The sequence below is a fragment of the Thrips palmi genome, unplaced genomic scaffold (genome assembly GCF_012932325.1).
Source record: "Thrips palmi isolate BJ-2018 unplaced genomic scaffold, TpBJ-2018v1 HiC_scaffold_10, whole genome shotgun sequence".
NCBI classification, from domain to species: domain Eukaryota; kingdom Metazoa; phylum Arthropoda; class Insecta; order Thysanoptera; family Thripidae; genus Thrips; species Thrips palmi.
Window position 1 is genome coordinate 4,911,441 of NW_023144621.1, and position 12,397 is coordinate 4,923,837.

Sequence of the window (12,397 nt, forward strand, 5' to 3'; positions counted from 1 at the left end):
CTCAAAACGCGTCTAGAGTTTTGGCCGCCTCCACGGGTCTTCTGGCCCACTGTGCGACCCCACCACCGCCCTTGCATCCTTCCCCGGTCCCCTCCAGGCCCCCGCGGCGACGCGATTCGACGCACGTGGTTCGCTGGAACCTGCAGCCAGGTGGAGAGAGACAGAGAGACGCCGAAGTGGCGACCGACCTCTCGAGGAGTCACACACGCAGTACGAACACGCATGGTACACTCGCCCGAGGAGCACACGCTCGCGGTGCCGACGCTCGCGGTACCAACGCTCGCGGTTTGAACTGCAGAAGTGACAGTTAACAGTTCCCTGCGATTAACAGGCCGGCCTGTTTCAAAAGTGTAGTGCTGTGATCCACAATTGTGTGCAAGACTGAGAATAAGTGGTGCGTCGTCCGCAGTTTTACTTCCCTTCAGTACCGTAAAAAAGTGGCGGGTCGTGTGTTCTGTCGATTATAAAGAATATCAAAGTCGATCACAGTTCACTGAAGCCTGTTTGTGCCCTTCTAATTTTCGTTCCGAAAGAAAAGACTTCGTTACTTCGTTGCCTGAGTTCCTCGTGATGGTAATTCGACTCCATACGAGCGAAGTCCTCCAGATGGCCTAGGCCCCCAGGCACCCCGCTCGCCCGCCTTGCCTCACTCCGCCTCCACGCCTCCACGCCGCCAAGCCCCAAACCCAGCCTCGACATGGACAAGGCCCTGCTCGCGGTGCTGGCCGTCCTGGCCGTCGCCCTGGTGGCGCGCGCGCAGGAGCCGCCGCTGTACACGGAGGCGGTGTGGAACACGTTCGTGCAGCTGGTGCGCGACGGGCTGCAGGAGCCCGCCGACCGCGCCACGGAGGCCCTGCTGCCCGAGTACGACTTCATCGTGGTGGGCGCGGGCACGGCGGGGTGCGCCCTCGCGGCGCGCCTCAGCGAGGTGGCCGGCTGGTCCGTGCTGCTGGTGGAGGCCGGCCGCTCCGAGATCTTCGCCATGGACATCCCCATCACGGCCAACCTGCTGCAGTTCAGCGACGCCAACTGGAAGTACCGCACGCAGCCCTCCAACTCGTCCTGCCTCGCCATGAAGGGCGGACGCTGCAACTGGCCGCGCGGCAAGGTGAGGGCCTAGTGCTGTCTCTCTCGCACTCAGGCGGAGTCCCGTGCGGGTGCGAGAGAGACAGAGCGATGTGGGCGGCGGCGTGCGCGAAGCGGGGCACCGTGCGCCAGAAGGCCGGTGGGGGCGGCCAAAACTCTAGACGCGTTTAGAGCTCCAGAGTCGCTAAATGGGACTCGAATCGAACGTGTGACCCTCAACAATGGATTCCTCGTTCGGAGAGCAATCAATTGGTGGGGTCATACGTTCGGCTCGAGTCCTGCTTAGCGACTCTGGAGCTCAAAACGCGTCTAGAGTTTTGGCCGCCCCTACCGGTCTCCTGGCCCATTGTACGGGGCCGGCAGATGCTCCGCGTTAGGCCGACCCGCTTCTCCAGCGGCGTGCCGGGCGTGCCGGCCAGTCGGGCCTTGGCACCACTTAGAGTGCCGGCGCCTCGATGCGCGTGCATTCGCCTGCATTCGCCTGCATTCGCATGCATTCGCATGCATTGGTGCCATGGCGGCCGATGTGAACCGTGCAGTTCTGCACGCACAAGCTGGCCGCGCGAGTGGGACAGAGTCACGCCACTGCAAGCGGGGAGTAACGCCGGGTTAAAGGACACAGCAGTGTCCATTAGCGCGGGGTATCGCCAAGGTCATTCCCTTTCCCCCGGTTTCCCGTTCGTTGTGCGCGGGGTATCGGCGAGGTTTATCTGTGCGTGTCGCAGGTGATGGGCGGGTCCAGCGTGCTCAACTACATGCTGTACACGCGCGGCCACCGGATGGACTTCGATAACTGGGAACGGCTGGGCAACCCGGGCTGGGGCTTCAAGGACGTCCTGCCGTACTTCAAGAAGATCGAGAACATGCAGGTCAGAGCACTTCTTTCATTCATTCGCCTCCGGTTTCACACAGTGGACCAAAAGACCGGCCCATTGTGTTTCGTCGACTGTCTTTCATTTCATTCCCGGCGACTGTGGTGCACGGTGGTGCAGGTCCCCGAGCTGGCCGCCGACAAGGAGTGGCACGGCACCGGCGGCCCCGTGTACGTGAGCCACATCCCGTACCGCACGCCCATCGCCACGGCCTTCCTGGAGGCGGGCCGCGAGCTGGGCCACAACGTGGTGGACTACAACGGCGCCAACATGACGGGCTTCGCGCACTTCCAGGTACAGAGTGCCGCCAGCGCCCAGACGAGGCGGGGGAGTGGCGAAGGGGTGGGTTTGCCAGAAGACCGGTGGAGGCGGCCAAAACTTTAGACGCGTTTTGAGCTCCAGAGTCCCATTTAGCGACTCTGGAGTTTCGGCCACCTCCACTGTGACGCCGGGGGCGTGCTTCGCGTGCTTCCAGACGACCATGCTGCGGGGCGAGCGCTGGAGCTCGAACCACGCCTACCTGCGGCCCATCCGCGGCCGGGCCTCGCTGCACGTCACCAAGGAGACGCTGGCCACGCGCGTGGTCGTGGACCCCGTCACCAAGGAGGCCGTCGGCGTGGAGCTGCTGCGCCGGCCCAGCGGCCTGGGCGCGGGGCTGCGCGGCTCGACGCGGAGGGTGGTGCGCGCCAGGAGGGAGGTCATCCTGTCGGCCGGCGCCATCAACTCCCCCCAGCTGCTCATGCTGTCCGGCATCGGGCCTCGCCAACACCTGCAGGCAAGTCGCCGCGGCGCACAGTCTGCCAGAAGACCGGTGGAGGCGGCAAAAACTCTAGAGGCGTTTCGACCTGCAGAGTCGCTAAATGGGACTCGAACCGAACGTGTGACCCCAACAATCGATTGCTCTTCGAACGAGGAGTCCATTGGTGGGGTCACACGTTCGGTTCGAGTCCCATTTAGCGACTCTGAAACTCTCCACCGCGATCCCTTTGAGTGACTGACACTGCCTACACTGCACACGCGAATGCGTGGGCCATTGTGACACACCGACGCCCAAGGCCGGCGAGGCCGGCGACGGACAGGTTTGCTCAGGTTGGCGTACCTGTGGTGCCTTGTGCGGATCGGTCTCGTCTCGCTGTTTGGTTTCCATATTATGCCCCACTTGGGGGCCTTGTCCTTGACCAGCAAAGCCTCGCCGCGCCGGGCGATCCGATCCGCACCACGGCACGGAGCCACTTAAGTAGGTGAAAATTCCTCGACAAGGTGCCCACGCTAGGTACGCTAGAGCAGCCACTGCTTCGACACTGACTGGTGCATCGTGGGAACTTTCGCCTTCTAACGTGGCAGCACTGCCTGTGGTTGGAATCCCCTTGCAGGAGCTGGGCATACCGCTGGTGGCGGACCTCCCCGTCGGCGAGAACCTCATGGACCACGTGTCGGCCGGCGGCATCCTGTTCATCGTCAACGACACCGTGTCCCTCAAGTAGGTCACTGCCAATCTTTCGAAATCGAATCGAATCTGGACAGCTTCGATTCGAGATAGAAAAATGCCGCTCCGCACACCACTATGGCCCGCCCCGCGCTAAGCGGTCTTGTCCGAAAGCACAGTGGGCCAGAAGACCGGTGGAGGGAGGCGGTCGAAATCCCGGGCGCGTTTTGAGCTCCAAAGTCACTAAATGGGACTCGAATCGAGCGTGTAACCCCACCAATGGATTGCCCACCGAACGAGGGATCCATTGCTGGGGTCACACGTTCGATTCGAGTCCCAGTTAGCACCTCTTGAGCTCAAAATACGTCTGGAGTTTCGGCCGCCGGTCCTCCGGCAAATCCACTGTGGCGCGGAGAGTGAAAACTGAGGTCTCGCAGGTCCGAGCGGCTGTACAGCGGGGCCATCATGACGGAGTGGCTGGTGAACCGGACGGGCCCGGGTTCGATCCCCGGCGGCTGCGAGTCGGTGGCGTTCTACGCGCTGGACGGCAACAAGGACGGCTGGCCCGACCTGGAGCTCATGCTCATCTCGGGCACCCTCACTTCGGACGTCACGTTCCGGGACGGCCTGGGGCTGGACCTGGACCTGTACGACAAGGTAAACCTGTGAACCACGTGCAGTCCGCACCGCCTCCAGCACCGTAAAACACGGAGAAAAAATGAGAACAAAATTGGCTTCGCGCGGCTAAGGGAAAGGTACTGGAGGTCGCCAGAAACGACTTAAAAAAAACTGTAAAAAAAATTCTACAATAATTGATAGGTACAGCAAAGTGTGTCGAAAGGGTTGCCAATCTCAGCGTGTCCACCAGGCGATACCCGAGGAAGGCCCTGAGGTTCCGCGCGACTTACGCCTCACGACTTTGCTCCCTGCAGATGTTCCAGCCCGTCGAGCACCTGGACTCGTGGTCGCTGGTGCCGATGCTGCTCCGGCCGCGCAGCAAGGGGCGCATCAGGCTGCGCAGCCGCAACCCGCTGAGCAAGCCGCTCATCTACCCGGCCTACTTCGAGCAGCCCGAGGACCTGGAGCTGCTCGTCGACGGCGTCCTGGAGTCGCTGCGCGTCGTGGGCACCAAGGCCATGCAGCGGCTCGGCACGCGCCTCCACGAGGCCGCGGTGCCGGCCTGCGTGCGCCGGGGCCTCGCCTTCGGCACGCGCGCGTACTGGCGCTGCCACATCCGCCACTTCTCGCTCACCATCTACCACCAGTCGGGCACCTGCAAGATGGGGCCCGCCTCGGACAGCGGCGCCGTCGTCGACCCTCGGCTCCGGGTACGCACGGTGGAGGCGGCCAAAGCTCCAGACGCGTTTTCAGCTCCAGAGTCGCCAAGTAGGGCTCGAACCGAAAGTGTGACCCCAGTCGAGTCCTACTTAGCGACTCTGGAGCTCAAAACGCGTCCGGGATTTTGACCGCCTCCACTTGTTGTAGTTGCTTACTCGAACGCTAAAGGTCTGCTGAGGCCTAACAGCGCCGATGAGGATGACCGGTCTTCTGGCCCGCTGTGGTACTTGACTTGAAAGGCTAGAGACCACAACTGATCGTATGCATGTTGGAGGTCAGCCTGCGAAGCGCAGGGTAGGCAGCGCGCCCAGCATCCGTGGCGTGCGGGACTGCCTACCCCTGGAACGCCTGCGAGGTGCAGGGTAGGCAGCGCGCCCAGCATCCGTGGCGTGCGGGACTGCCTACCCCTGGAGGTACAGCCTGCGAGAGCTGCAGGGTAGGCAGCGCGCCCAGCATCCGTGGCGTGCGGGACTGCCTACCCCTGGAACGCCTGCGAGGTGCAGGGTAGGCAGCGCGCCCAGCATCCGTGGCGTGCGGGACTGCCTACCCTTGGAACGCCTGCGAGGTGCAGGGTAGGCAGCGCGCCCAGCATCCGTGGCGTGCGGGACTGCCTACCCCTGGAACGCCTGCGAGGTGCAGGGTAGGCAGCGCGCCGAGCCACCTTGGTGTGCGGCACTGCCTACCCTGCATTCCGCAGGCGCTACTTGAACTTCGCGCGCTAAGTGCTGGGTAGGCCAGCCCCCCAAGCAGTTGTGACGTCGTTTGGCCGGTTTGCTCGGGTTTGTGACTAGGCGTGTTGTGTGTCCTGCGGCCGCAGGTCCACGGCGTGAAGCGGCTGCGCGTGGTGGACGCCTCCATCATGCCGGAGATCCCCTCCGGGCACACCAACGCCCCCACCTTCATGATCGCGGAGAAGGCGGCGGACCTCATCAAGGAGGACCACAACGTGCGGTGACGAGGAAACCGGCAGGCAGCCAGAGCACACCCTGTGATAATTTGCTCAGTGCGAATGTACTTTTTATCAAATTGATATCAAGCTTGTGGCGATGGAAACTTCTTCGCCATACACCATGTTGGACTGTGAGTTTGGTGAGTTTGCCATTGTGCAGGTCAAAATAAACACATCCCTCTTGAAAAACAAAACAAAGACTTCATTTCCCAAAATTTATTGTAACAAAAAACATTGAGAATGAGATTGACATGAATGGGGGCAATCCATCATCTTTCATTAGGTACAGTAGCATTGGGCACAGTTGATTCACATACTATTCTACATATCACATTAAATAAAAAAACATTAAGTAGCAAAGCTTGTTTACAAAAGAAAAGAAAGGAGAAGAAAAAAACTTTAACTTTCCTTTTCACACAAAATTACATTATTGCATTAATCAATGTCCATAACTTCATCGGGATCATCCGGATCTTCATCTTCCTCCTTTAATACAATTTTACGTCTTTTCTCAACTGTTTCTGAATTAGTTTGCTTTCGCTTTGAAGATTTGGTTAGTGAGATACCTGATGTGCTTGGCATATCAATGTTTTGAATGGGTGCATCTTCTGGAATAAGTTGCCCTGTTGCTGCCAAGGCAGAAATTATTTTTCCACCGGGGCTAGGTCTTTTCAATCCTGTCATAAAACTGTCAGATTTCACACTAGTAGTTTCTTCATCCAGGAAAATTGCATCATTAGAACTTGGAGCATATCTTGACATTAATGCAGGCCAAAGGAAAAGGCACCAAATACGCTCATCAAACTTACGCTGGGCTTCTGCCAGTTTTTCATCATTCACTTCTACCACCTGACCCGAATTTGCATTGGCCCAATCGACCAAAGTGCGTCTATTAAGGAGGAACGTCCGCAAAGCTACTATAGAGGTCAAATTTGGTGGAAACATAACAAATTCCTCTTTTTTGGGCGGGCTAGAAGCTGCATCAGGAACAATGTAGTCAAAAGTAGGGATTTCATAAAATGAGGGGTCCTTGTTTCTGTCTGCCACAACTGCATCCAGCTCATAGTTCATCAGCGGTAAATCAATATACCGCGAGGCAAAATCATGCGAAGGAATGTAATCAATATTACAATCTGATGAGTCAGATGAGGAGGACGAGGAGGGCTTGTTGAGATCACTAAACAATGGCAGAGGAACAGTCCCAATGACCTTTTCAGACTGTGATTCAGTGGTTGGCTCTGGAATCACCTCCTCTGGTGAGTGAGCGGGAGAATCTTTGAAGAAGTCAGTGCCTCTTGAAATATAAGCTTTCAAAATTTCCCTAAAAAGAAAAGAAACAATCATTTTAGTTGGTAACAAACATACAACAAACAGAAAAAAAATTAAGGAAGTCTTTGCTCACTTATCAGACGTAGAGAGAGTTGGATCCTCATCCAATTCATCAAAACTGGGCAAATTTAGTTTGGCTTTGAGAACTGAAACTATCATTTCAAGCTCATCAGCATACTTGTGGACTTCTCCCGATTTAAGTTGAAGTTTTCTGCATGCTCCAGGTATATCATAGCTACAGCGAAAATAGTTGATAAGGTCTGCTTCAATAATTGATGGCTTTTTCTTCTGGGATTGCTTAGGTATAGCTCTTTTCTTCCTCTTTAGAAGAGATGATACAAGATTATTCTGAAACAAAAAAAAAGACCAAATAAAAATTATATACGAATAACCATTGTTAACAAAGACAGGATTCAATAGAGTCATTTAACAGACCTTAGCTTTAACCATTTCATCTATGGTATTACAATTAAGGATCTTTTTAGCTCTATCCCACTGTTCCTGGAAATCCTTATACATTTGAGGATTATAGCACCTGCTGGGAGCATCAGTCAGAGGAGCATTAGGGTACTTTGCTCGAAATTTAAGCAATGAAGTATGGCGATGACGCACCTATTAAAAAAAACAGAGTTTTTCAGTACCACCTTTTTTAAATAAATTAACAAATCAAAATGAGAAACAGATGGAGAAATTAAAAAGCAAAAACTTGATGTTAACAAAGAGCCATACTTGTGTTCTGTCTTTCGATGGGAAATGCTTACAAATCTTCTTCCAGTTTCTTCCATTTTCCGCCACTAGCTTAAGAAGCCTTTCATCATCATTTACTGTCCAGGGAATACCCAGATCAGGTCTATTAAGGTAATGTTTGTAACGATCCCTGATTTGGGACGTAGTTCTGTCACTCAGAAATTGGGAAATGCGTTGGAAGTTTTCTCCCCACCTTTTAACATACAAAATTCACGTCTTTAAGTTAATTTGAACTAAATGACAAAAACTCAACTGAGTTCAAAAGTTTAAAGTGAAGTGATACTAATTTAAAGCACAGTCTGTTGAGAGAAACAACCAACCAAACAACAAATCAATACTCACATCTGAACCCCAACCAGAATCATAATGTCCTCTTCCTGGGTGAAACGACCTTTCTTAATGGTAGGTTTGATTGAATAAGACCAACGATTAAAAACTTGGCTCTTAGTTCTTCCTTCCAAGTGGTAAGTCACCTAAACAAATGATTTCATAACCAAAACAAAAAAAATAAAATATAAGAGAATGGAAAAAAAGAAAGCAATTGAAAAAGATATTAAAACAGTTTGAGTAAAACCTTTGCCCAGGGAATGTAGTCTCCAATGCGGAATTTTTCCACAAGATTCTGTAGCCTCTGGTCTTCTTCAGGTTCCCACATACTCCTTTTAATATTCTCATTTAGCTTATTTTGGAACACAATGAAACATTGGTAGCCTGAACGATTAGTTCCCAACTGTTCAGCAATAAGATCCCAGTTTTGCTGTCTGGAAATAAGAAAAGAAAGACAGACATTGTTAAAAAAGCATCCAAAACTCAAAGTATTCAATACTGAAACTGTATCTGTGTAAAAATTTATGACACATACTTATATTTTTCAGCTAGGCTCAGAAGCTTTGCTTCTTCTCCTGGGGTATATGGTGCTTTGTTTATTTTGGGCTGAAGGTACAAGTTCCAAAAGCTACGACAGCTTTCAGGCGACTGCTTTCCTTCCAAATATTTTGCTGATATCTGAAGCCAATCGTGGTCTCCACTGGCAATGACTGCATCAACAGATTTTGAGACAAAATCACTTACATCAAATGCCTCTATTTCTAACTCAAGCTCAGTTGCCCTTTCAATGTTCCCAGCCTGTTTGGCAAAATCTGCATCTTTCCGAAGAGCGGCCAATTTGAACTGAGCTTCTATTTCACATTTTTCAGTGGACAACTTTTTAACAGCGTAATTCAGAATTTTTTTGTACTGAGGAATCCATTGGTGATACACCGGCAAATCAGTCCAACAAATTTCATTGTTCGTTTTCTTCAAGTGGTAGTCTTTGTTGTAAGGGCAGGGGTACAAATCATGTGTTTTAAAATATGGCATTCCAAAGATATAAATCCAATGGCTTTTTAAATTCATAGTAGCTCTCTCAGCATTAACTGCTGTAAGTTTTGAGTGCAATTCATCCAACTGCGTTGAGACCTTTGCAAGGTTCATTTTGATCTCCGCTTCAAGCTGAGCCAAAACTGCGTCGTACTCCTGGTTTGCTTCAAGGGCATCAGCCCACGAAGGGTCTGAGCTAATTTCTTCGACTGAATCTGATTCATTTTCTTCAGGCTCTGCTGGTTCAGAGAACTTGGAGTGATCCGTCTGAATTTGAGTATTATTGGGGGACTTGGATTTATCATCTTCCGAATCCGAGTCGCTGTTTAGGGCGACGATCGACTCGTCGACCGTTGTTGACAGAGCTGCGTCTTGGAGCCTGAGAGATTCCAAAAGCTGCACTTTCTCCTCTTCAGTGTCATCCATTTCTTTTCCATTAAAAACTAATTTTCTCGCCAAAAGTTCCGCTCGGCTTGCTTCGTTTGAGGGTTATGTTTCTCTGTTTTCGTTTTCAAATGGCCGGCCAAGTCTGTCCAACCAGCCCTGTGGAACAACAAAACCAAAAGCACGTAAATTGGGAATCGTATCAAAAGCTTTTAGGAATAAGCAAGAAAAATTATACCATTATCTGATTTTACCTCAAAATAATATAAAACCAATTTGTTATTCTGCCCGAGAAGATATTCATCTTTCGGAATCAAAAGTTTGTCAGCATGAGCCCCGATTCACTGGCGGGAATGCCTTCCGTTTCAAATACTTCACATTCCTGAAAAGACGATTGACGGCAAAATGCCACCAGAAGCAGCCACTTTATCACGACCTCATGCTTTTAATCTCCGTTTCACACATAACATTAAAATTGATCTTCGTGTTTTTAGGTTGATACCAAACAAACACTGGCTGTATGCCAACTGCTTCAGTTTGAAGAAGAGTAAGAAGAAGTAGATTGAAATGAAAATATAGCAACATTCCTTTTCTCCCTTCGAAGAGAGTTATTGCACAAAGTTTGCAACTTATTGCACGATTTTTGAATAGCATCAAAGGAGATCAAACGGCTGGGAAGAGACATCAATCTTGGTTACGACGACATGGAGGGGAAGTCCCTGGAACAAGTCATAACTGAGAATGGCGATGGCGATGGTGACATTCTCGCGGCGCTGGATAAGTATTTTGAAACGTCGTTCATGCCTCCTAGATCGGAGTTAACTAAAGATGCCATAAACATTTTATTAACTAAAGTCAGACAACGCCCAGAGGTAGACATCATGCAATACATTTCATTTAGTTGGTATGCCCATTGCATTAGTAAACTTTTTGGTTTCTTTGTTTCTCTAGTTATTTGTTCCATGGGTTGTCAAATGCTTTGATGACTTCAATTCCAATGAGGAGGTAAGCAAATGTCCTTTTATTTACCATGAGTTGACTTTTTTCTAAACGCTGTTCCTGACGGTTTTGAATTTTATTGCTTCCAGATTGAACGGGTATGGCTTGACTATTGTAAAGAACTATCCCAACTGTGGAGGGCATGTTTAGATGATGACGAAACATATGAAGTCCATTCAAGAGATATCTGTCGTATCTTTATCGTAAGTCAGGTTTTTAAGTTTGAATGGAGAATGTTATGAAGTTATGTTACATTGATCAAAAATTGTTGCTCATTAGAGTTTAGGTGAAAAAGGTGAACCATTAAGCTCAACACTTTTCAACACGTGCGCTTCAAAGTTCCTTGAACTCATAGACTCCAGTAATGTCCAGACAGGACTTAGTTCACTCACAGTCCTTACCACCCTCTGTAGGTTTTCAGAGCATAGCAAAATTGCTAGGACTTTTGAGCTGTGGGCTTACCAGTTGTAAGCACTCCAATTGATAGCATTAAATTATCTTGTTTTTAAAAACCAAGAAATAAACTGTCTGACCAATTATTTTTTCTAACCAGAAACAAATTGGCTGAAAGGGCAATTTCTTTGCCAGTGGAGGCACAGATAAATGTGTATATGATCCTCATAAAATCTATTTGCAGCAAAGAGGATGCTGTAGCAAAAGCTTCTCTATGGTTTGACCAATGGCCCAAAATTCAACGTACAATTCTAGATTATTACCCAGACAAAATAGCAGAGGTATTTTCTCTTAAAATAAATTCATCATGAACAGAACTACTTCTCTTTGATTCTTCAACCAAATTCATTTTGCAGGGTTGTGGTGAGTTTTTACAAGAACTTATGTGTCTGTCTGAAGCAACAAGAAATCCTACCATCCCAAGTGAGTCATTGGTCAGTTTTGTTCATTCCATTCAGATAGGGACGGTAGATTCTTATTATAGATTGTTCTTAATTGTTACTTAGTCACGGAGCCAGGGTTGGATTGTGCCCAGTTGGAACCTGTTACCCGCCACAAGAAGACGGACGAACCTATCACAGGTTCCTTGTGTGATGTTCCTATTCTATCTGAAAATTCTGGTTTGTCAGCTACACTGTGCTTTTCTTTAGGCGGGGGGAGGGACGAGACTGCTTTTCACTCATAGAATGTTCTCATTCCTCAGGCAAAGAGAAAAGATTGAAAGACTCTGCTTTTGATAGAACATTCGACACCTCATATCATTTTACAGAACAACCGAAGAGAGTTGGTAAGTCAGTTCTGTTGCGTTTTTTTCAACAGAGAGGTTGGAATAGAAATTGTTGTAATTGACGATTGGTAATAACAAGACTTGTCCGATTTGTCTCTAGGCAAAGAACATAGCAAGGAGAGACTTTATGCAGATCCTGTAGCCCACAGCACTGGCGTTGAGGAATCTATTGCAGATCCTGTAGCCCACAGCACTGGCATTGAGAAATCTATTGATTTCCTGTCCGATGTCACAGATGACCCAGATAACATTTCAAAACTATCCAAAAATGAGGCTGCTCCTAGATTCACCTTACGCAACAATCTTTCCTTTTTGCATCTTCCTAAACCTACAACTCAGATAGGTGACGATTTGGCACTTCCTGTTGAGCCACGCAAACATCAAAGATGTTTTAATTACATAAATGGCAACTGGTGCTTCAGATTCAAGAAATATTCAGAAGTGTCCTCAAAGGAGAGGTGGCCATCCTTCAAATGGAATTCTAGTAGGAAATAATATTTCCTCTCTGTTGGTTTGCTGTGAACTTATCTAAGATACTGGTTCCAATTTGTTTTTGTTCAATGTTTGTATCATTTCACTTATAATTTTTTTTGTTTAGCAATACATTTGTAGGCAATGGGTTACACTAAATAAAGTCACTTCTAACAACAGTTTTGTAATGTGGTATC

The 12,397-nt window shown here is 49.7% G+C and overlaps 3 protein-coding genes across 3 annotated transcripts; 2 read left to right on the forward strand and 1 right to left on the reverse strand.

Moving 5' to 3' along the window:
• The first annotated feature begins 697 nt into the window (after positions 1 to 697).
• Positions 698 to 5,908, forward strand: LOC117654480 (glucose dehydrogenase [FAD, quinone]-like). The gene is made up of 8 exons (XM_034401142.1): positions 698 to 1,108; positions 1,812 to 1,955; positions 2,079 to 2,252; positions 2,434 to 2,733; positions 3,332 to 3,438; positions 3,822 to 4,041; positions 4,317 to 4,712; positions 5,540 to 5,908. The coding sequence occupies exons 1-8, from the start codon at positions 698 to 700 to the stop codon at positions 5,675 to 5,677; spliced, it is 1,890 nt and encodes a 629-aa protein (XP_034257033.1). The 3' UTR covers positions 5,678 to 5,908.
• LOC117639014 (snRNA-activating protein complex subunit 4) lies at positions 5,873 to 9,857 on the reverse strand. The gene is made up of 8 exons (XM_034374312.1): positions 9,745 to 9,857; positions 8,610 to 9,649; positions 8,322 to 8,508; positions 8,090 to 8,220; positions 7,730 to 7,940; positions 7,436 to 7,612; positions 7,074 to 7,348; positions 5,873 to 6,992 (listed from the first exon to the last, which is right to left on the reverse strand). The coding sequence occupies exons 2-8, from the start codon at positions 9,530 to 9,532 to the stop codon at positions 6,107 to 6,109; spliced, it is 2,790 nt and encodes a 929-aa protein (XP_034230203.1). The 5' UTR covers positions 9,533 to 9,649; positions 9,745 to 9,857; the 3' UTR covers positions 5,873 to 6,106.
• A 159-nt stretch (positions 9,858 to 10,016) lies between these two features.
• LOC117639017 lies at positions 10,017 to 12,367 on the forward strand. Its single transcript, XM_034374325.1, has 9 exons — positions 10,017 to 10,362; positions 10,442 to 10,495; positions 10,579 to 10,692; positions 10,769 to 10,956; positions 11,043 to 11,223; positions 11,299 to 11,365; positions 11,449 to 11,562; positions 11,646 to 11,729; positions 11,830 to 12,367. The coding sequence occupies exons 1-9, from the start codon at positions 10,195 to 10,197 to the stop codon at positions 12,222 to 12,224; spliced, it is 1,365 nt and encodes a 454-aa protein (XP_034230216.1). The 5' UTR covers positions 10,017 to 10,194; the 3' UTR covers positions 12,225 to 12,367.
• The last annotated feature ends 30 nt before the right edge of the window (positions 12,368 to 12,397 follow it).

What these genes read in the sequence shown, in the direction of transcription:
- LOC117639014 (XM_034374312.1), bottom strand. Translation starts at nt 9,532, where the DNA reads ATGGATGACACTGAAGAGGAGAAAGTGCAGCTTTTGGAATCTCTCAGG. An exon ending in ACTACATTCCCTGGGCAAAG is followed by an intron (nt 8,221 to 8,321) that starts GTTTTACTCAAA and finishes TCATTTGTTTAG; the next exon opens with GTGACTTACCACTTGGAAGG. An exon ending in ATGAAATGGTTAAAGCTAAG is followed by an intron (nt 7,349 to 7,435) that starts GTCTGTTAAATG and finishes TTTTTGTTTCAG; the next exon opens with AATAATCTTGTATCATCTCT.
- LOC117639017 (XM_034374325.1), top strand. Translation starts at nt 10,195, where the DNA reads ATGGAGGGGAAGTCCCTGGAACAAGTCATAACTGAGAATGGCGATGGC. An exon ending in GAGCTGTGGGCTTACCAGTT is followed by an intron (nt 10,957 to 11,042) that starts GTAAGCACTCCA and finishes TTTTCTAACCAG; the next exon opens with AAACAAATTGGCTGAAAGGG. An exon ending in TATTCTATCTGAAAATTCTG is followed by an intron (nt 11,563 to 11,645) that starts GTTTGTCAGCTA and finishes CTCATTCCTCAG; the next exon opens with GCAAAGAGAAAAGATTGAAA.
- LOC117654480 (XM_034401142.1), top strand. Translation starts at nt 698, where the DNA reads ATGGACAAGGCCCTGCTCGCGGTGCTGGCCGTCCTGGCCGTCGCCCTG. An exon ending in AGAAGATCGAGAACATGCAG is followed by an intron (nt 1,956 to 2,078) that starts GTCAGAGCACTT and finishes ACGGTGGTGCAG; the next exon opens with GTCCCCGAGCTGGCCGCCGA. An exon ending in ACCTGGACCTGTACGACAAG is followed by an intron (nt 4,042 to 4,316) that starts GTAAACCTGTGA and finishes TGCTCCCTGCAG; the next exon opens with ATGTTCCAGCCCGTCGAGCA.